Genomic DNA, 21,249 nt, shown 5'->3' with positions numbered 1-21,249 from the left:
GGAATATCTAACTTAATAAGTATGTCAATATATCTCCTTAGAGCCGTCTCCTGCTCTGCAGAGAGCTTCATATTTGTTGGGGGCCTATCGCAACGTGAAGGTGTCCCAAGCCAGCGGCGTCGAAGCCTTTGCATTGGGACATTGAATTCTCGCGCAGCTTTTAAGATATTTGGATTTTCTTGATGCCGTAATGCACGCAGAGCTCTCTCAATTCGATCTTCTATCTCATAATAATCATCTGGCATGGTGGTGGTTGAGAAATAATAGAAATTCTAGTAGGGATACGACATTTGAAGCTTTTATCGTTGAGATGTCGTTTTTCATTGAGATGGCGGGGTCGCGCTACGCGCGGCCCCGTAGACTAACGAAGGGGTCGGTTATGATGATCAAAGAACGCCTTGGGCTGAGTTCAAGACGCACTAGCTACGAGAAGGGAAATCCAATCTACGGAACGTTGTTTTCTTTGCACACTGTCACATGTAAAGATGTAATCACAGTTGATGCCGCCGTTCCAACCCTCTAACTCTACAAAAAATCCAGCCACTGCGGACAATTTTTTTTTTTGGCACAAGCTTGCATCCAAGGATGCGCACGGCTTGTTCTTGCTTTGTTTACTTTAAATGGAACTTTACGCGACAGAGATAGGGGATCTGGTAAGACGTTGCCAAGCTCCACGCAGTAGTTGAGCACAGATTAAGAGCTCGTGGGAGCATGATGGCGTGCGGTTATTTCATTCAACCACAATCGCCTTCATATTGATAGAGCTATGCACATAGGCTTCAAAAAGCCTAGAGAAGAATCGAGAACTAACCTCTTCCTCCCTTCTCCGGTGGATGATCATGTTAGGTCGAAGGCAGAATCCACCTGACAAGTTATTTTTAATACAGGAATGCTTTATGGACATTCCGGCTTTTCTTTCGCTGCTAAACTGGATTTCTAAGAAGACAGGTAAAAAGTGTACATCGACAGTCCATGCTGTGTTATCCCAAGGGAATGCAACCTTTCTCCTGGGAATAACTTCAGCAGTCTTTTACCGCAATAGGTTCGGCAAAATGCCACCAGAAGGCAAAAGCGAGGCCGAGGCCTTTATATTAGGGGTTCTGTCAAACAAAATGCAAGTATTTGGGGTACCTGTAGTCGAGCCGAATTCTTAGAGTTGCACTTATGCCTTTAAACAACCATACGCGACAACATATACGGCAGAAGGAGACTGTATTTAGGTACTCCAAAAAGCTTGAAACAAGGTCTCCAGCGTAAGCCCTGAAACGGAGCACAATGTATTCAAAGAAGCAATTATAGCATACAGCATCTGAATATCATGAAGTTCCGTCTATATTGAACTGATTGTCCCAAACAGAATACCAAAAGCTAGCTATGAAGCAAAGTTTAAGCCGAGAGAACTCGTTGACTGTCAATCAAGGAGTAGTACTTTTCGAAAAGATCTGCTTTTGCATCTGTTCGATTCGGCATATGCGCCCAGGCCCCTGCGAAATGTACGACAAACATCCCTGGTTCCCACATTTTCTTGTCCTGATCGTAACAAGGTATCTCTTCTGGGAAGGCATTCATCTTCCACTGAGGAATGTATAGTACTTGCTCCTGCTCTCCGTGCTGATTTTCCTCGATTAACTGCAGCATGCAGTCTTGCTCAGAAGGATGCTCGCCCAGACCAGGTAGGGGATCATAGCGGCAGGCTTCTGTCCGGGACAAAAAGGCCAGCGCACGAGGTGTGGAGCGGAACAGCATAGCGCCAGCGTTCAATTTGAAGCTTTATAGTGAGTTAGAGGTCAGAATTCTGGGTGCTGCTGCAGCAGGAGTCGAAAGATGGACCAACCAGTCTGGAGTCAACAGCATATCGATCCTATCCGGGTCAGATACACTTGCTAACGAGTCATCGATGAGGTCCTCAAGCTTGATCTCTGTGTTTGTGATGAGGGTGTCGTAATCAATCCACCATATCCAGTCGTACTCATCCTGTATTATAAGTCTCTCGATCATTTTCATCTTGTGCCAGTACCCATCCCCAAACCAGTCAAATTCCAAATGGTAGTTGTGTTTACTAGCATAGGCTGTGTGCCGTGTTAGGACTGGCAGATCAAAGGGCATCATCAAGATACTGACAGAATTTGTTAGATAGAGACTTATGATCGTAGGAGGTTTCAAATGTATTCATGCATGCAATTGCTATTCTGCGGTTCCGGGGAAATGAGGCAGAAAAATAATAGTAGAATATGACACTGCCTATAAGGCTTAGGAAACAGATGTTCAAGCACCCAGACCTTGTAGATCTTCTCGCAAGAGGCATGGTGCTTTATATTATCTTAATGAGTGACTCGGAATATGCGGAGGGGATGGGAAGGATAGGTACTTTGGAAGATGATCTGATGCCTTTTAAAGTGAAGTGAAGGGCCATGTTTCCAAACGGCAAGAGTCTGCTGCAAGCCTATGGACTATTCCTTGCGTCTCAGGCAGCGTAAAAGGATAGAAAAACGAACTCAATAAATGACATGAATGTGGTAGTCACTAGTAGCCTAGTTGAAATGAAACCACAATAACCCAAAGTGAAAGTTATGCGTACACTTGTTTACAAAAAATAGTGACCACTTCTTGTACTCTTTCACAGTTTCCCAACCCCAATGCCAAGATCTGCTAGAATATTTTTGTAATTTATCTAAAGACCCCTGTTCCAATACCCAGTATTATATTTTATGAATATATACTAAGACTATTGAAACTCGTCGACTTTTCGGTACTGTGTGGTAAAACCTCAGATAGCCACCGCAGATCGCATCCCTTTGCGGAAATCAGCGTCTGGACTCTGGACTGGGAAGTCTGAGTCTGACTACCTGGCTTGTATTTTCTGATCTGGACGCCCGAGTGACAGCAACTTCCTCTAGACCTTAACCAAGGAGATCCTGTTGAGTATGGAGATAAAGATGATGTCGGTCAATTGTCTAATATGGCCACTTCGCAAAATATTTAGGATGTTCTCAAATATGAAAATTTCCCGTTCCTCAGGACTAGGACTGGAAGATGGTTCGATATGAATCACAGAGATATCGTGCTGTTCGACGGCCCGGTAAAGGGAGATATTCTGGGGTAGATCTTTCCTGGCCGTAATCTCTTCAAAAGCGAAATGGGTTATGCCGGCCAAAAAAGTGTCTTGCGTGATCAGAAAGATGTCTGCCAATGCATGGGTAACCGAATGAGTTTCGAAGAAAATTGCCTGGCAGTCACAGGTGGACTTGTAGTCAACAGATTTGCCCTTACGTTGTATCTCCTCTTTTGCTCGCTTTAGCGAGTTCCAGGCATTGGGAGGTATCATTGTTGCCGATCGGACGAAGGTGATTTTCCAACGACACAACAACCTTGAGGTGCCGAAGATCCAAGCTTGAAATATTGTTCTCACTTGGCAAGTTACCGTGAGTAGGTCATGGAAAAACGGCGATGCTGGCTGGCGCCGTGCCATTGCCCTATGGGTCAATTGCGAGATGGCCCGAGATCATGCGAGATCTTGCAACACGGCAAGTCTTTACGCTCCGACATTATTATGTTATCCGTAGAAAGATTGTCAAAAACAAATACCCAGTGCGTCAGTTTTAATAGTCAGATATCCAGCTCGATCTCACAAGGGCTCTGCGAGGGAGGTATATTCCCTAATGCAAGAGATGCTGTTCTATACAAATGAACGCCGTCGCGGAGGAATCCTTGGCTTCGTCCATGGCATCTCTAGCTGACGTGGTTGAGTGTTGAAAGGGCTGTCAGGAGCAAAGTCAAAAGGGCAACTCCAATAAAGAGTGCTGTAGACGCCCTCTATAGGCTCAACCATCACTAAAAAGCTATCGTTGCGATACATAGAATCTCACTGAATTGTTTATTTCATGTGCAATGGTCCCCGAGATGTTGATGAACAATAAAAGCATTGTACTCGAGGAATCGCAGAAGCAGGTTGATCTACTCTACAAGCGACTGGGTTCTTCAATTAAGGAGACAAAGCAAGATAACCCACGGTACCATTATGCCCCGCTTTGACGGCGAAGACATACTAATGGTTCCAACTTTCAGACATGCTCATCAGATAACAGCCACTATCGCACTTGACGGTGCTACGGACAAGGGGAGGATGTGAAGAGTATGAGAGAGAGAATTATATTCAGTGAACAATATGGAATCTCATCATCTGTCACGCTCTCCCTACTATCGCGAGATCTTGATCGGCAAATATCACCCTTTCTCCCACAAAAGCTTCCAGTCTATGTTGGCGTGGGTCTGTTTAGATGTTGGTGCTACTTGCCGATTGTGAACTATGCCCTACTTAAATATTATATTCCTATACGAACTAAGTACAATTTCTTGTAACTTTACTATTTCAGGCTGCTTACACTACATTGAAGGCTGGATACACAGGATAATCAGCTTGCCATCTGGGTGTAAGAAGTACTTTGATATGACTATGATTAATTCCCTATGCATCAGGCCCAGAGCATTCATCTAAAGTTAATTTATAATTGCTGGCGCAGAGTAGCTAATTATTAAGCTCCTTAGGCAGCCCTGGCTTCCATGGGCATCTGAAGTGGAATTCCTATTATACCGGATTTGTGATCATTTGGTCATTTGTCATCTTGCAGTTGGTTCCCCGCACTTGATGCTTCCTTATAGAATACAGGTCACTTTCATCACGCTGACGGTCAGTCCATCATCTTCATATCTTCTACTTGAATTTTCTAGGCTTTCTCACTAATTATCCGAAACCATCATCAATATGCCTCGAGCCAGAGCAACTCTCGATGGAACCATCCTCGCCGAGTCCGACAACTGGGAAACAGTCGAAGGCAATATCTATGTAAGTATCGTTGACGGTAATTCTGATTATCAAACACAGAAATAGTAGAAGCTTGGCCGAAAATGCGTATTAATCTGTGATAACCTGTAGTTTCCACCATCAGCTATAAACAAGTCGCTTTTCACTCCAACGGACTTGTCGACTCATTGCGGTTGGAAGGGAGACGCTTCATACTACACGGTAACTGTTGGAGGTATTACCTTTTGCATCGTTATATCGTCTTTGACACGCCAGAAAATGACCTCTCCGGAACAATATAGATAAATCAGTCCCAAATGTGGCGTGGTACTACGCCCAGCCCTATGACGCTGCGAAGAATATCAAGGATTATGTTGCTTTCTGTCAGTCACTTGTACCCCGTCATTTCTACTGAAAGGCTTTGGTTGACAATTTTCGCTGGCAGACAAGGATAAGGTGGATATCAGCGTCGAGTAGGATAGGATCATTGTACTTGATGTATGGTGCAGTCGATTTGAGTATATAAACAGTGAACGAATCTAAGTATATCATATACGCCATCCTCAAGAGCCTTTTCGCGTTCCATTTCCCGCTTGCGATTCATCCTCACTCCCACTCTCGTGATCATAGTGCTCGTCATATACTTCTTGGTCCAGATCTCGACCCTTAATAGTCAATTTCTGCATTGGCAAGAAGACAAATAACATCCGACACCACTCCGTATCACTCCGATTCCTATACGAATGCGCCGTTCCTCGCTGGATACTCACATCCCCACGCCGCAATGTCCGACTCTGCCCAGAATCCAGGATTAAATCAACCTCGCCCTCCAGAACCACCCCGTAGTCCACGCTAACCGTTCGGTGCATGGGACTCGTCTTTCCCGGACGCAGGTCGATCGTTCGTAGTACCGTGCCAAGCGAAGTCGTCAGGCCGGGCGAGGTGTGGAGGTACTCATCGTAAGCCTGGACGTCAGTTTCGTCGTCCACAGAAACAGGATTCGATACGGTTGCGTAGAGAAGAGCAATATTCCCATCGTCGCTGATCGGCTTTGAGGGGATATATTCCGGGATTTGAGAGTGGGAGATGAACACCGACTCGCCCTCGGTGCTGTGGGTGGTGATGTAGCGTTTGGTGATGGGGAGGTTGTTCGAATCTTGCGACATTCTCAATCTTGGTCCTGATTTCTTGTTGTTATTTTCACAACTTTGGATGGTTGAACTATCTTTCCTGCGATTTTCTGAGTTGAGCCGATGGCGGCGAAATGATCGTAATAGATACATCATCGCCCAAAGGGGAATCAGGTACGGTATCCGATGATTCGCGTCTAAAGAATGCCTGCATCCATGGTAGCTGTATCAACTACACGGCAGCGTGGCATTTGTCAATTCGGTCAACAAGTCCGTCCAGTCTGGTGTTGCAAAATTCAAGTCGCCGCCACTGTCAAGCATCTCCGTCCATATATCTTCGAGTGGTCGCTCTTGATTCTCATTTTGATCAATGAGAAAAGAGGAGTCTGCAGGCGAATCTTTCATATCGATCGGGGTTTCCGAGTCTTGATAAGAGACCAGTTGCGCTGGCTCTGCAACAGCGGTAGCACCTAAGGCAGGAGATGACGGTAGATTCGAAGGCTGTCCATCGGTGGAGGAGTGCTTGCCACTTTTCCAATGCTTCTGCAGCACGTCCATCATGGCCTGGATACCTTGGCTAACCAAAGATGAGGTTCGTTGAGCCTTGCTGAGCATACGACACGCATCAAGTACCTCTTGCTTCCTCTTATCAGCCAGAAGGTCATCCCAGTTGAAGCAGACGTCCATCAGAAGGATCACTGCAGCCATGAAAACATGATGCATAACGGACCAGACAGCAGATATTGGCGGCATGAATCTTGGTGCATCCTCATCCATGATTCTCTTGATCTCCAGCACTTTCCGCGCAGACTGAAGGCAGATTACATGCGAATATGAATACGCGGGCTCTCGTGCTCCCCGGATAAAGTACAGACGGTGCAGTCGACAGAAACGCGAATGATAAGCTTGCTGCAAAAGACACCTCTGCCATGCGATCATTGGCTGGCTCTGATAGAGGGGTGCGAAACGACGCCTGGAAACAGTATCGAGCCGATAGAATTCGGGAAGGTTGTTATATGCTTGATGCAGCTTGCGGTCCAATTCGAGGATTTTGTCGTAACCTACTTCGATTCCATGCATGTGTTCGTAGGCTGTCATGTCCACTATTTCGCGACATACGACTGCCAGGTTGAGTCGCTGAAGAGTGTAGGACATCTGCGTCGGCTCTGATATTGGTGATGGTGTGGCGGCCGCTCTGCCCTGGATGCCTTCATCATCGATATTCAATGGTTCCCGGACATTCATGAGCTGGGGGTTAATCAAATACGTCCACTCCTGGGGACCGCTCAGGAAACCTAACAGCCTGCAGAAAGAATTAGCCCTGGTTCTCTCTCATCCCATGGCAAGGCTTACCAGTCAAAGCTTGCAATATCCCACCAAAGGCGTCTCTTTAGTTCAAGCTCGAGTGCGTCGAATCCATTCGCTTCCCTTTCTTCTCGGCAGCGGGACGAGTCAATGCAATGCAGCATGAGGTTTTTTGCCTGACTAATAATTGTCCCGAGTAAAAACAGTGAACAGATCGATGAGTGGAAACTGGGATTAGGCAGATAGTGCATGACAATGAGCGACGCCTGTAGTCCCTCAAGGGTAGGACATGCAATGTAATTGCTTCTTATCAATGCAGCACCGGCCAAGAAAGTGAATTCGCGGCTACATCTCTCTGCGAATGTGGACAGTCCATTGGAAAACTGGAAATAAACCGAGCTGGCCAAGATGCTGAACAGTAGCGCTAAATGGGCTGAATTGACGGGTAAGCCTTTGTCGATGCAGTGGTAGATGCGATTGATTTGACCCTCGACACGCGACGGAATAATGACATGATACAGATAATCGATATATTGACAATAGTATCTGAATAGAGCCATTGTTTTCGACATCTCGGGGAGATAAGACACAAGATCGACCGTCATTGGATTTTCAATCGATGCCAACCGATGCCGAAAGAAATCTGGGATCACTTCACCGAGGCGCGAATCTCCACTGTCCCAGGATGGGTCATGAGCGGCTTCAGACAAACTGACTTCATCTTGCAGGTGCCTCGAAACTACGGTTGCAAGTCGATCTGACATGACGATATTTTCTAGCCAGTCCGCTGTTTTGAGTGATTCATTACTCGTTCGCGTTGGCCGAGGATTCGTGATCGTATGAGCAGTCACGACGCGAATCTCCCTGGGCTGGCCTCCAATCCCTTGATTTGATGGAGCAGTGTTGGTATGGCTTGCATCTTCTGCTTCGGCTGTTGAAGGTTCAATCCTCTCCAGCGACATGCCATAGCTGCAATCCAGCCTTCGAGTAACACAGCTGCTGCATGGTCGCTGACGATTGCATTTGAGCTTCTTCCGCCGGCAAGACTCACAGGACACTGGATCTTGTCTGGGAGGTCTCTTTGCCCCTGTATCGGATGAGTTTGGAGCAGCTTTGCGCTTCATATCCTTTGTTGTGATTGTTGAAATGATTATTGCTCAATGCACGTGAAAAGAGCACGGGGACTAGGGAAGTCACGTGCTCCACGGTCGTATCAGTCAATGTTCAAGAATGTTGCTGTCTTGCTTCATCACACCACTGACAGGCAGAATCTGCTCGGAGATAGGTTGAGTCTGAGAACCTCTGTCAGCCCAGTTTAGGATTATCTGAAGCAATTTGCTACATTAAACGGGGTGTGATTGCGTCTAAGAATCGGAGATGTCTCTTCCCTGTGTCATCGGAGCTTCCGCGGACTGTCCATGGCGGCGGGATGTTTACGGTAGGGAATACAGGCGTCCACTTCCAGCCTTGAATATTGTCCCTCCGTGGAGTCTCCGACCATCCTGTATTATGCTCAATAAGGGCTCGAGGACTGGCCTTATATAGCGATGTCTTCTCTTGCTCCATCGCAGAACTTTTATCGTACCAAGCACAATCCCTACAATAATCACTCTGTCCGACAACAAGAAGATTGCTTTTCTTCTCTTAAAGCTACCTTGTTTACCCAATTGCATTAGAGTGATATATCGATATGGCTGACGAGAAGCCACCTAGCGAGTACACGTACGTTCAGAACTCAACGCCGGTGAACAAAAATTTCGCAGGATGGACTAACTCATGCGATTTCGCTAGGCCACGAGCGAACTTGACCATTCTGGGCTCTTTCACGGGGCTATTCTGCACCGTGGGCTTCTTGAACTCGTTTGGTATTTTTCAAGAGTACTACGCGAAGAATCAGCTTGCGGACAAGTCTGAATCAACAATCGCATGGCTCGGTGCTCTCAGTATCTTCTTTGTCTTCTCCGTGTCCGTAGTGTCTGGCCCTCTCCTTGACGCCTTCGGACCAAGGGTAAGTCCCTCGTATGCTCCTGAAACTGCGACGTAGCTAACAGACTGCTTAGCTATTACTCTATGTGGGCTCGGTCGGGACCGTCTTCTCAATCATGATGACCTCGCTCTGCAAGGAATTCTACCAGTTCATTCTTGCGCAAGGCATCTTGCTCGGTGTATCCCTGGCACTTTTAGTGTGTCCCATGCTTGCTCTCGTCGGTCAATATATCAAGGTAAAACGTGGAGCCGCTATGGGGATCGTTATCGCTGGTTCATCTCTAGGTGGTGTTATCTGGCCTATTGTTATTAACGAGCTCCTGAAAAAGCCCAATATTCGATTTGGGTGGACGATGCGCATCGTTGGATTCATTATGATCCCTCTTCTTGCCGTTTCGTGTCTCTGTTGTCGGCCTCCTAAGGCTCCAGCAGCCACGAAGACGCTGCCTGAGAGACCAGACGCCAACGAGGGTGTGATTCCAGACCAGGAGCCCGTCAATACTCCCAAATCAGGATTTTCGATCTTGAGAGAACCCAAGATGCAGGTGACTTGCCTGGCATTTTTCATCACTTATTTCGGAATGTTTTCCCCTTTCTTCTTCACCACATCCTATGCCGTGGCACAGGGCTTCTCCGCCGACTTGTCATTCTACACAATCTCCATTATTAACGGAGCGTCCTTCTTCGGCCGCATTATTCCAGGCATCCTTGCGGATCGATATGGTCGGTTCAACATCTGCATCCTCGCGACACTGTTATCCGGTGTCATCGCATTATGCTGGACAACTGCGACGTCCGTTGCGGGATTGGTAGTTTGGTCTGCAGCATACGGATTCACTTCTGGAGTGCGCCTTAATCAAGTCTTCGTCCCTTTTATAAGAGGCGCTAACGTGCTCCTAGGCTATTCTCTCCCTTCAACAAGCGTGCGCAGCTCAAATCGCTACACCGAAGACCTTGGGCTTATCTATTGGTGCTGTAATGGCGTCTACATCTCTTTCGTACGTATCTACATCTTTCAATATGCAAAGCTAACTTTTACACAGCTCAATGGCGGGCATTCCTATCAGTGGCGAACTGGCTGGCAAATACGGATATCTCTCGCTTTCTATCTACTCCGGTGTCAGTCTCTTCCTCGGCACTTTGCTACTGGCGGTCGCGCGTCTGATGCAGAATCGGGACTTGCTGGCATCAGTCTGAGATGCTGGAATTATGCGACAGTTGACCTAATGTCTGAGGTGCCCTAATGTTCGTGCCATAGACTCTGATAGCCACGGTGTTGACTAGACTAGAATGCCTGTTCAGCTCTCTCCTCATGTTTCTCCTCCCCAATGATTTCTTGTCATCTACGTTATTAAAGCGTATGAAAACTATGGCCAGTCCAACTTGAATATTATTCGATCTGCCAGGTCTGTACTTAAGTCTTGACGTGCGATACTCATATGTGACACGCTTGAGGTAGGGCATTCATGTCAACAGGAAAACAGGCCATGCATTTGGTCCCAATCATATTCGACTTCTCTTCAGCACTCCTTCGAAGCTCTGCCAGAAACAGTAAGGGTAATTAATTGTAGTCAAAATATAGCATCAATGACATACAGCTTGACTATAAATGAGTGCCTTCGCTATGTCCTGATTTTCTAGGCTTTTAATAAACTCTGGGATAAGAAAAGGTCGGTAAGTCATAAATTTTTGGTATTTACTATTGGGTAACTCTACTCTAATAACATGATGGCTGCGAAACAATCTGATATGGATTGAAAACGTCTTCAAGGATATATTCGACCCATGAACTAAAAATAGAGCCATAAAATCATCGAGGTTGCAAAGGTGCAAAAACGGTTCAAGAAAATAAAATTGAAAAGCAAAAAAATGGACTCGCGGGGAATCGAACCCCGGACCACCCCCATGCTAAGGGGGTATTATACCACTAAACCACAAGCCCATTTGTTGGAAGATGGGGCTGTATTATGTTATATAGACCAAAAGGCATCTCAATTTCCATGATGTCGTCATCTCAGTACGACAGTCTTCTGTAGATATCAATAAGAAAGTTAAATTAAACTAAAAGAAGCTAGCAGTAGAAATAACCCAACGTGTTTATGCTATTGGCTCTCTGTACTTGATCGATAATAAGGCTTCCACTCAAAGGTCTACTGTTGGCGCGAATCCTCGCGACCGTCCTGCCAGCTGGTACAGTTGACGCAGCGCAATGCCTAAACATATTAGAAGGCTGGACATTCCAGTGGGCATAGGAGATAAAAAAAAATACCTTCTCACTGATGTCCTTCCGACAGTATTTGCATTTCACTGTTAGCTTAATGACCTCATCATGCGAGATCCACGTGTAGAGATGCCCGATCGCATACAATGTAAGACTGACCCCGAGAAAGCTAATCATTGTCTCGAGGAATGCGCTGTGCCACTCTTCAGCTCAAAATACTCAAATGGTTGCCATATAATCTTGCGTGGTGAGCATACCCATAAGCCAGTACCAGGGCGCCGTCGTTTCGCGCCTGCTCGAGGGTATTATACCCCTTTTCCTTGACATAATGCGGCCCACGTCGGAGGACGGCAAACTTCTCGTCCAGGTTGCGATGCAAAAATGGAAGAAGAGCGATAATGGGAAGAATGATATCGGAGACAAAAGAGGTAACCACTTTGGTAAATGCTTGAGCGATACTAATCGATGTCAGTCGATTCCTTTTGTGAGGTCAACAAAGTCCTACATCAAACCCAATGCAACCTCGAGAACATTGTCTCGCACGGCGAAATTGACGAAGCCATCCCAAGCACGCTTGACGGTGCTCTGGGCGCTGTGGCCTGCTCGAAGGAGCGCTTCGGTGCTATCGTCGAGGCGAGGCATGCCTACTGTTGAATGTGTCGAGATGTGATGTTGAAGAGCACCAGTGTGGACTTGTGGACTGTGGCGGGTCGACCATTTATATTCGTGTTAAACGCGTTGGTTTCATCATCCCGTCATGTGCCGTGTCTATCAATAAAAACAAAACTTGGAAGCCATTACGCATAGCCAATCATTTTCCTTGGATGAGATTAAGGTTATGAATTCTAGTCCGTTTCTTGACAGAGCGGAAGCTCCTGTTCCTTAATATAGGTTGTATCTAGCATAGGTGATTTAAGGATACTTATTTCTTATAATCTCTTATTATAAAATTTAATCTTTATACTTTTTTTATATGCAAATGACTAGCAAATCGTACCGAACTATCAAGTATCGACAACAGCTCCAAGGCAGAAAAATTGTCAGATCAGAAGTTGAAAGTAATCTCAGGAGGACGCCTATACTGCGCTTCTCAGTCCAGGCCATTGCGCATAAAAGCAGAGGTCACTATCTGAGCCCTATCTAGCACACCTTCATCCAACCCACATCTTCCAGCGTGCACCCCTGCACTGGCTCGAAATTATTCTCTGGCGGCGGACTGGTATAACACTCTAATTCTTGAACAATGGCAATGGCATACAGCAAAGCAAAAAATAAAATGAAAAACGAAAAACATACAACAGCTGGGATTCACTAATGGTTGCCCACCCAACTACTAACCAGGTGGCGTGTGGCTTAGCTATCCGATATCGCCAATTTAATGAATGATCACCCCCTGTTTCCTTCCCCTCCTCAGCTTCTCCTTTCATCACTTCATCTCAATCTTCATTCTTCTTTTGAAAAGATAAACAATAAAGCAAGATGTCATTCTATCCACCAGGATGGGACTACGAGCGCGTCATGAACGGCAGCAACGAGGACTTCGCCACCCTCACCGAAGACCAACACATGGCCCTACTCAATGGCCTTAAAGAAGCAGGCCTGTACCAGGCCTTCGAAGACAAAATCCACCAACAAGTCATGGAAAACATGGAAGCTCAACGCCTCGCTGAAGAAGCCACTAAAACAGACGAGCAGAAGTTCGCTGACCGCGAGATCTGGGCCCCCTACATCGACACCCTGAAGAACGTGTTCAAGTTCGAACCAGACTGGTCAGAATGGGGATTTGTGATCTTTCGCGCGGCGGCTTACGGGCCTGAGGCCGATGCGCAGTGGGCGGAGTTTCGTCGCCGCTGGGACCAGATCGTTGAGGAGGGGCATGCGAATCAGCGCGGGTTTCATCCCAAGTCAGATCGGGCGATTGAGCTGCTGCGGTTTTGGTGGGTAGAGGATCCAGCGTTGGAGGGAGCGTCGCCAATTGAGGTTTCTCGGTAGGTCTCTTGTCCTTATCTGTTTAGGTGTTTGTCTAACAGAATAGACGCTTCGAGGAGATGTGGAGGGATCTTCCCAAAGGACTCACTACTAGTGCCTGTCTCATGGTGACTCCTGAGGCTCTGCAGTCAGTGCTTAACTCACCACTTCCCTCGTCTGCGCCCCTGCGGGATCGCAAGGAGATTCCATATATGGTGGCGGTCTCCAGAGTCGCACACTATCCACCCTTGGAGCTCACCCCTGGCGAGGAAGGCGAAGATGTCTTCGGTCGTGATTTCAAAGGTTACTTTAATGTGGCGGTTGAGAGCCTATTGCAAGAATTGTACCCCCTGGTCGCTCTGGATATCCAGGACCTTCCTCGACTGACGATTTACATGCGACATGACAAGGATATCTGGTGCGGATCGCGCCGAAGAGGCGTACGCCACTATGTGGAAGAGTCCGGTTGATTACGAGTTCTTAGTCCTTTATGTTCAGTCACTTGGTCATGTACTCCGGGTAGTTTCTTAGACTTTGTTTATCCAGGACATGCTCGGTCACGAATTCGGTGCCTGCTGGCTGAGTGGCAAATGAAGCCACTCTGATCGCACCACAGATGGCCGACTTGGCAATCGTGATCCATCCCTTGTTGGCCAGCCTGGCGACGGTTTGGAAACCGCTTACATTTGAGGGTAGATGTTCATCTGCGGTGCGCCAGGAGCGCAGAACATGAGAACAGCGCTGTTGTTAAATGTCTGTTACTTAAGTGATGAAGGTCGCGATGGTACAGGGCTCGGTGGCCATCCACCGCATTGAAGCGGGCCTCCCAGTTAGAGTCCAGGTGCTGCGCCTCGCCGCTGTTGGCGATAGTCTGCTGTACTTCATGGGCTTCTGTCCACCGTTCAATGTCTCCCAGTGATACCTCGTGCAGGTCTCGAGTGGCGGATGTCGAGGGACTTGTCAGCGGCGTCAGTCCATACAACGTACAGTCCTGATTGAATTCGTCGTTCTCCCCATAAAGCCCGGAGCATCCCCAGCGGGGTCAGTGATACTGGTAGCTACAGGTAGTTGAGGGCGGCCGCACCAGTCAGAATCCTCGGGCAATGACAGCCAACGGAACCCCACAAGGAATAGACGCCCGGGAGGCAGGCTAAAATGAATGATGAGTTCGGTTTCTAGCTTAGCTGCTGGACTGAGATGCTTGATACAGTTGTCTAATTAGAACTGCGTGGATAGACCAAATACCACCTCGTCGATCCTCTCGATTACGGTGGAGTTGCTAGGATCCCTTAAAATTGATCCCTGAAGGGGCCTGCCTAGAGGCAACGGCTCTCAATGTTCACTTCGTCCTATTTCAACAAGATCCTTCGCAAGCTGAGACGCCATTGCGATATTTGCACGCTCACTGATACCCTTAAGTTGCTTGATGACCCATTGGCGATTTTGATGACTGATAGCAGGAGATTTACCGACTGTATACAGATTCCAGATCAGCATATACCCACCCGACACGTTGGGTTCTTGGAGTCTATCAGCATCAGGGACCGATACAAGCCCTAGGCCCTGTGGAACGCTGGCCAGTATCTCCGCTACTCGTTTTGAAATAATCTGCATTGTATACCGGAGCTTTGATTGAAGCTTCAGGTGGCCCTCAGCGGGGTAAGCCGGCTCCTCGGCGAGCACCTTGTTTATGAGCCAGCATATAATCTGGCAAACGATGATTTCAACCATTCGAGAGTTGTTCCACAGTCTTATTGCCCAAGATGTCTTGTATAGGTCATATTGGCCATCACAAGAAATGAAGGTCGCGCTCCCACGGGGTTCCGTGATTGTTATGTACGGTTCTTGCGTAGTAAGGATATCAAGAACGTATTGAAATTCACTCTGAATCGCGATCGACTCTTCTAGGAAGTCCGACCAGGACGTGGGTATCAGTAAAGACTTGTCATCATGCTTCTTTGCGACGCCCGCGAAAAGGGTTGCGCACCGCGTGGCGAGCACTCCGAGTAACCATAATGCATCCGAACGGTCGGTATACTTGGTCGCCTCTTCCTGCAGCTCCCGCAAGTCGTCTGGAAACGGCTGTACGGTCTGAATACAAGCCGCTGACATATCTGCGCGCACCTGGTTGAACATCAGGATGGCAGGCCTACGGGCAAATTGAGATTTGCCGCGGGCAACCACCAACGCTGCAGCTCCTTTGACATGTCGAACCCAAGACTCGAAATTGGAGATGTGCTCGAAAACTCCCAGCGATATTACCGACATCAAGGTGCTGTCTTTGACGGACTCTGCCGGGGATGCTAACGCCTGGTTTACATGGAGGATCGCCTCTGAGTATTTGGCACGCGCACGAATGACCAGCTCGGGCTGGTGAGAGGCCAACGCGACGAGACCCACGGCCGCCATACTGGCAATGAGGGCCGGGTGCTCCGCATCGGCAGAATAGACCGTCGGGATATAGTTCAGATATCCGCGTGAAGGGCAGAGACCACCCGCGACAAAGTCCCGGAGGAAATAATTCACGCCTATCTCCTCGAGACTGGGATCCAGACCTCGGGTAGGTGGAATTAACGGGATAGTCCTGGTCGAGAACCCATTCGTTTCTCGTGTCTTACTGGACCGTTTGATGGTGTGGTTTGTCTGGTCACGGAAGATTAAATCCCATTCATCGCGGTATCCAAGGCAAATATCGCGCGTGCGAATGCATTGACCACACTGGGGAACCTTCTTGTCGCACTGGGTCACCGTGTTAGTGCTACGTAGTGTCATTAGAACGGTAAGAAAAGACMCACGCGTCGTTTCACGACTCGGCAATTCTCGCAACTTCTGGATGGTCTTCCGCGAGGTGCCTTGAGTTTTGGCATATTGAAGCATCCGTCGACAAGGCGATCAATGATGATGATAAGATTACGAAGAGGAAAGGGATGCTGGTGTTTGAAAATTGTTGCTCATCGACAGTGCTGTCGTGAGCTGAATACAGCTGGATTGACTTCGGAAACAAGCGACACTCTTGGCGGCTCGGCCCCCAACGGCCCCACCTGTTACGCTCCAAAGCTGCGCCATGCTGACTGGCAAGAGAAGATCTGCACCGTAGGCGACTGCTTGGCCACAGCCACTTAGGCTGGAAATTGGGTACTATGAGTGGCTACTGACCCCCGACTGCTAGGTACCCTTGCACGCCAGTCTCTTTGGGTATCTCAGATACTGACCAGTCAACACGCGAATTTGGAGATGCCAACAATATCGCAAAGCTGAGTTGTGGTGAAAATCAGCCTGGGTGACCCTATAGAGGCAAAATAAGCTCAATTCAAGATCCTTGACTCAACTCCCCATTCAAAGGTACCTCCACCCCAGAGCAACCCACCAATGCAATCGCCGATCCAGATAATGTGAGGATTAAGGGAAAATGCTAGTCGCGTTGGTATTTGTCTAGGGAAGGTCCCCGCCTACACAACAGTCATAGGCCTTTATCCCTTTCTTAGCATCTTCTTTCACAATAATAAGTACAAAAGCTGGTTTACTCGACCAGTATTGATAACTTTACATATTGTTGAAGAAACCTCGGAAGGGGTTGTGTAAAGTAGAGTTCGGAAACCATCATTTTAATGGTCCCTGATGTATGCAATTGCATCCAGTCAATGCCAGAAGCTGAAACAACGAGAGTCTATAGAGACTATAGAGTCTATAGCCAGGAGGACAACTTGATCACGGGACAAAAACACATTACAGTCTAGTTGTAACAGCTGTAGGAACTACGTAGTTTTCCCAGTTAGCCGTATTCCCAACAATGGTCCCTGGACTAAACCCAGGGGAAAAGAAAGAGAACAACTTACCCCGAAGGACCCTGCCAGCCGACACATTTCCAGCAATCAAAGAAATGATCTGGATCATAGTTTTTCTTGATTCGAAGCAATTCCGGATAATTTGATCCAAAGAAAGTCTCCTGCCACTCTGGTTCCAAGTAATGGCCTTCATTCAGGTAGCAGCCTCCACCGGGGGTAAGCCCCTTCAGGGGCTCGACCGTATCCAGCCATGTTTCCACAAGTTCTGCCTCGGTAAAGTTGCTGAGCTGCTCCGTCCATCCACCGGTCATGAGGACATGGCAAAGAGCCGAGCGCCAGGCGGGATTAACACTTGTCGCATCCCCGTTTCGGTGGTTCACCGGGGTGGTCATGATGACCTGGGAGACGGAACTCTCGGGAAGTAGCTTATTGCTAAGGCGGATGCCGTCGAGGACGGCCTGGACGAGATCGGTTACGGTGTGGCGGGTTTCGAATAAGGATTCTGGCATTAGCCGACCTGCGACGACTCCGAAGATGCCGCCTGGGGTTAGTTTGGCGGCAATGTTGTTGGTGACCTGGAGGAACTCGGTGTATTTGGGGTAGGTGGTGTAGGTGCTCTGGTTGACTCGGATACCGGGGTTGTTCGTCACGAAGGAGGCAAATTCACTGGTGAGAGATTTCAGGGCTGTTTCGTCGTTGGACGGCAAGACGAGGTAAATCTCGGCTCTAGTCGGCCAGTAGTACGCATGCCCTGAAATGTTGTGGTGGGACCAGACCGGTTGGTTCGTCGCGTGCTGGGTAAGTAGTTGTTCCAGGGCCGGGTAATTGGCCGTCTCATTGCCATGGAGCGTGAAGTTGGCCTCGAGCTGATACACATTGATCTTAACGGCCGGGTGGAGTTGGAACCGGTAGCTTGTGAGAATTGCGAAGGTGCCTCCGCCTCCACCTCGCATGGCCCAAAAGAGCTCGGGGTCATTGCATCGGTTGATGGTGCGGAATTGGCCATCTGCCGTCACAACGTCGAACTCGACCGCATTATCCACCATTAGACCGTACGAAGGACCAAAAATACCGTGACCACCTCCTTGACCAAACCCGCCCGCCAGGCCCACCGATCCTTCATTTCCGCCCGTCACATCCATGTTGAACTCCTGGAAATAGGTGTAGATATCCGACGCTTGAGCACCAGCCCCTATCTCCCCGATATGTTGACCGTTCGAAACCGAACAGTTCGACGCAACAAAGTCCGCATGATACTTCATCGTGTTCATGCGGTGAGTCCAAATCGCAAGCGTGTTGGGACTGGTCGAGCGGCCAAAGTAGTCATGTCCAGTGTTCTTGACGGTGACTCTGAGATTATGCTTTCGGGCAAACTTGACAGCGGTGACCACATGTTGAGGTTCAGAAGCATCGACATACAATGATGACAACCGGCCGAGGTGGCAGTCGTCTGAGAGGGATTCGAACGGTCTGACCGCATTCAGTGCGCATGTTTCGGTATGGCAAACTTCCCAGTTGAGGGATGTCGCTGCGCCGTATACATCGGTTCGTGCCTGGTTTGTTGTGTAGTTCTCTGCGGCGACCACACAAGCTGAAGGGTCGTAGTATGGAGAACTATAATAGCAGCTTGCGGCGTAGGGAATTGTGCGGTGCAATCTGCCAGATAGACTGCTATTAAAGCTCGCCCATTCTTTCGCCGACGGCCAAGAAGATTGTCCAGTGTGACTGTTGTACTCCGAAGGTGTCGCTGATGTGGTGAAAATTAGGCTCAATAGGGCCACCAATGCGGGTGCGGCATTCGCTAGACAACAAGATATGTGCACCATGGCTCGGGGTTTGAACGTCACAAGTAGAAGTACGTAGGAAAGAAAGAAATTGCTGCCGCGTCATGGAGAGCTCGTTGTCGGCTGTCCCCATTATTTATAGCCACCCAGGTGATGTATTGGACGACAAAGCAGAGATACCTAACATCTCCCAGAGTGGTTGACCCGTCGACATGTCCCCTTTCATTGGCCGAGCATCTTACATGCCCGAAAAGCACTAGCGCTGGCGCCGGAGCGCTCCATGCGGCTAGTACATGAGCTTGAATCTCACTGTGGCTGTGGGTATATCGCAACATCCCATCTACCCGAAGAGAACTAGCCCAAGCTTTTACTTTAGTTGCTTTGGGGCTCTCGGGAGATGAAAAGGGAAGTGCGCCTTGGAGTTCGCCTTGAACGCCTAAATGGCTCCTTATCGAGCCCCACCGGGGGTAGTTACATCTAAGCAATGGACGAGGAGGTGTTGGAGGAGTTCGCGGCTGGCTTCTCCCGAGATCTCAGCTCCTGAATGACGGCACACGCGCTAATCCTCTTACGGTAATCTAGATGTTGGTCCACTCACCATCTCAATATCAGTAGGGCTGTGATCTCCATGACCTCGACATCGAGTTTACCATGTTCTAATCCCAAGGACTTAAAAGGGAGCAGCTGTTGCCTTGTTCGATGGACACATCAAGCAGTGTTGTCTCCAGCCTAACATACTTGTCCATACACTAATTGTTCTTCTTCTTTTTCTTCTTCTTCTTCTACTACTACTACTATAACTTCTACTATTCCTACCACTACAGCACCGCCATGGGAAAGGTCACCTACCGCAACGGCATTGCAATCCTCCAGCTCATCATATTCCCCATCATCCTCGTTGCTGCCATTTTCATCTGGAAGCGATCAGGCTGGAGGGTTGGCAGCAAGATCTGGCGATTTCCCGTCACACTCTCGCTCATTCGAATTGCCGGCAGTATTTCTTCGTTGCTCTCGATCAATAACGACTCGTACAACATCAAAGTGGCTGAGGCAGTATGTCAGTTGATCGGTCTAGCCCCTTTGCTGCTAACCTTTATCGGACTGCTGCGTCAAATGTAAGCTGGCGACCGCAGAAGTTCTCCATCCCACCAAAACGCAGACTAACAGTTGTGCTCTCAGTGATGTGGACGAGAAAATGCCGCCCAGGCCGATGAAACTAGTGACGTTAATCACCTTCATTGGCCTTATTCTTGGTATCGCAGGAGTCAGTTCCGGTGGTTATCCACCCGGCGGACTCGCCAAGGCCGCCATGGGCATCTTCCTCGCCGTCTTCGTGCTTTTCCTCGTACTGAGTGTCTGGTTATTCTTGGAACTCAGCGGTTCATTGCGACGATTCCAGAAGAAACTCTTTATCGCCATTGCCCTGTCTACCCCCTTCTTGGTGCCCCGGCTGATCTACTCGGTCCTCGGCGATTACACTTCTCTGGATACTTTCTCTCTGGACGGAAATCCAACCGTCTATCTATGCATGGCGGTGCTGGAAGAAATCATTGCCTTGGCAATCACCATGGTCTTGGGTATATTGGCTGTTTTGGAGCCGGACTTTGTCCAACTCACTCCTCAATCCCGCGAGGACCCGGAACAGAAGCCCGAGGGGGTGAATTTCTAATTTCAGGGGAATATCAATCTAAAATCCGCGCGGTGTTGGAGGATGGAGAAAGAACATGAAATCGCAGAGTGAGGTCATTAAATCCGAATTTATTGCTCAGATACAATGTAGCAAGCTTGAAATTCTAGCAAAGCTTCATCAGTTCATCGATATTGCTGTAGGTTCCATGCGATGCAGAAAAAGCGCACTGATAGGAGACAAGTAATGTAAACTATAGATAGTCTTAGAAGAACGAATATCATCCAAGCAAAATATCTACTCAACTGCTGAGCAGAAAGGAATTCCAAAATTACACTAGGCGACTTTTGGTTTTGATTCAGGATTCGCCCCCAGTCTTGACTATTTTATGTTGCCCGGAGGACTCGCTACAGCCAGTCCATTTTTCGAGTGCATGATAGGGATAGGGGAGGCTAAACCAAATGGCCATCATCATCTTACTGTATACAACAACACTGATCAGTGCACATTTGGTTATTTAAGCAAAAGAGAACAGACCATCAAATAGAATTAACTGAAAACGGGCGTCACAGCTACTGTGCGGTGAGGTCATCTAGCTCCGAGGATGTTAACTATTCGGGCTATGGTTGATGATCCTACGTC

The 21,249-nt window shown here is 48.2% G+C and overlaps 10 protein-coding genes and 1 non-coding gene across 11 annotated transcripts; 4 read left to right on the top strand and 7 right to left on the bottom strand.

The window, feature by feature from the left end:
- Positions 1-1,386: 1,386 nt before the first annotated feature.
- On the bottom strand, positions 1,387-2,004 carry Asppvi_005738 (uncharacterized protein; the record flags this gene model as incomplete). The annotated part of the gene is made up of 2 exons (XM_043301652.1): positions 1,387-1,768; positions 1,835-2,004. The coding sequence occupies 2 exons, from the start codon at positions 2,002-2,004 to the stop codon at positions 1,387-1,389; spliced, it is 552 nt and encodes a 183-aa protein (XP_043157587.1).
- Positions 2,005-4,762: 2,758 nt separating this feature from the next.
- On the top strand, positions 4,763-5,278 carry Asppvi_005737 (DUF427 domain-containing protein; the record flags this gene model as incomplete). The annotated part of the gene is made up of 4 exons (XM_043301651.1): positions 4,763-4,843; positions 4,934-5,036; positions 5,104-5,184; positions 5,247-5,278. 4 exons carry the CDS (start codon positions 4,763-4,765, stop codon positions 5,276-5,278), a joined length of 297 nt encoding a protein of 98 aa, XP_043157586.1.
- Positions 5,279-5,364: 86 nt separating this feature from the next.
- On the bottom strand, positions 5,365-5,967 carry Asppvi_005736 (cupin domain-containing protein; the record flags this gene model as incomplete). Its single annotated transcript, XM_043301650.1, has 1 exon — positions 5,365-5,967. One exon carries the CDS (start codon positions 5,965-5,967, stop codon positions 5,365-5,367), a length of 603 nt encoding a protein of 200 aa, XP_043157585.1.
- Positions 5,968-6,159: 192 nt separating this feature from the next.
- Positions 6,160-8,198, bottom strand: Asppvi_005735 (transcription factor domain-containing protein; the record flags this gene model as incomplete). The annotated part of the gene is made up of 2 exons (XM_043301649.1): positions 6,160-7,234; positions 7,285-8,198. 2 exons carry the CDS (start codon positions 8,196-8,198, stop codon positions 6,160-6,162), a joined length of 1,989 nt encoding a protein of 662 aa, XP_043157584.1.
- Positions 8,199-8,926: 728 nt separating this feature from the next.
- On the top strand, positions 8,927-10,419 carry Asppvi_005734 (putative MFS monocarboxylate transporter; the record flags this gene model as incomplete). Its single annotated transcript, XM_043301648.1, has 5 exons — positions 8,927-8,958; positions 9,028-9,244; positions 9,297-10,067; positions 10,123-10,220; positions 10,266-10,419. The coding sequence occupies 5 exons, from the start codon at positions 8,927-8,929 to the stop codon at positions 10,417-10,419; spliced, it is 1,272 nt and encodes a 423-aa protein (XP_043157583.1).
- A 673-nt stretch (positions 10,420-11,092) lies between these two features.
- On the bottom strand, positions 11,093-11,164 carry Asppvi_005733. Its single transcript has one exon. It is a non-coding gene; the product is annotated as a tRNA-Ala (tRNA).
- Positions 11,165-11,372: 208 nt separating this feature from the next.
- On the bottom strand, positions 11,373-12,085 carry Asppvi_005732 (MscL family protein; the record flags this gene model as incomplete). Its single annotated transcript, XM_043301647.1, has 4 exons — positions 11,373-11,435; positions 11,492-11,636; positions 11,701-11,901; positions 11,949-12,085. 4 exons carry the CDS (start codon positions 12,083-12,085, stop codon positions 11,373-11,375), a joined length of 546 nt encoding a protein of 181 aa, XP_043157582.1.
- An 837-nt stretch (positions 12,086-12,922) lies between these two features.
- Asppvi_005731 (uncharacterized protein) lies at positions 12,923-13,881 on the top strand (the record flags this gene model as incomplete). The annotated part of the gene is made up of 2 exons (XM_043301646.1): positions 12,923-13,431; positions 13,479-13,881. The coding sequence occupies 2 exons, from the start codon at positions 12,923-12,925 to the stop codon at positions 13,879-13,881; spliced, it is 912 nt and encodes a 303-aa protein (XP_043157581.1).
- Positions 13,882-13,909: 28 nt separating this feature from the next.
- Positions 13,910-14,442, bottom strand: Asppvi_005730 (uncharacterized protein; the record flags this gene model as incomplete). The annotated part of the gene is made up of 3 exons (XM_043301645.1): positions 13,910-14,115; positions 14,174-14,367; positions 14,399-14,442. 3 exons carry the CDS (start codon positions 14,440-14,442, stop codon positions 13,910-13,912), a joined length of 444 nt encoding a protein of 147 aa, XP_043157580.1.
- A 301-nt stretch (positions 14,443-14,743) lies between these two features.
- Positions 14,744-19,022, bottom strand: Asppvi_005729 (FAD-dependent oxidoreductase; the record flags this gene model as incomplete). The annotated part of the gene is made up of 2 exons (XM_043301644.1): positions 14,744-16,169; positions 17,248-19,022. 2 exons carry the CDS (start codon positions 19,020-19,022, stop codon positions 14,744-14,746), a joined length of 3,201 nt encoding a protein of 1,066 aa, XP_043157579.1.
- A 789-nt stretch (positions 19,023-19,811) lies between these two features.
- Asppvi_005728 (uncharacterized protein) lies at positions 19,812-20,649 on the top strand (the record flags this gene model as incomplete). Its single annotated transcript, XM_043301643.1, has 2 exons — positions 19,812-20,095; positions 20,160-20,649. 2 exons carry the CDS (start codon positions 19,812-19,814, stop codon positions 20,647-20,649), a joined length of 774 nt encoding a protein of 257 aa, XP_043157578.1.
- Between the last annotated feature and the right edge of the window lie 600 nt (positions 20,650-21,249).

The sequence above is a fragment of the Aspergillus pseudoviridinutans genome (assembly GCF_018340605.1).
Source record: "Aspergillus pseudoviridinutans IFM 55266 DNA, scaffold_4, whole genome shotgun sequence".
Lineage (NCBI taxonomy): Eukaryota > Fungi > Ascomycota > Eurotiomycetes > Eurotiales > Aspergillaceae > Aspergillus > Aspergillus pseudoviridinutans.
This window is presented reverse-complemented; position numbering and strand designations above follow the sequence as displayed.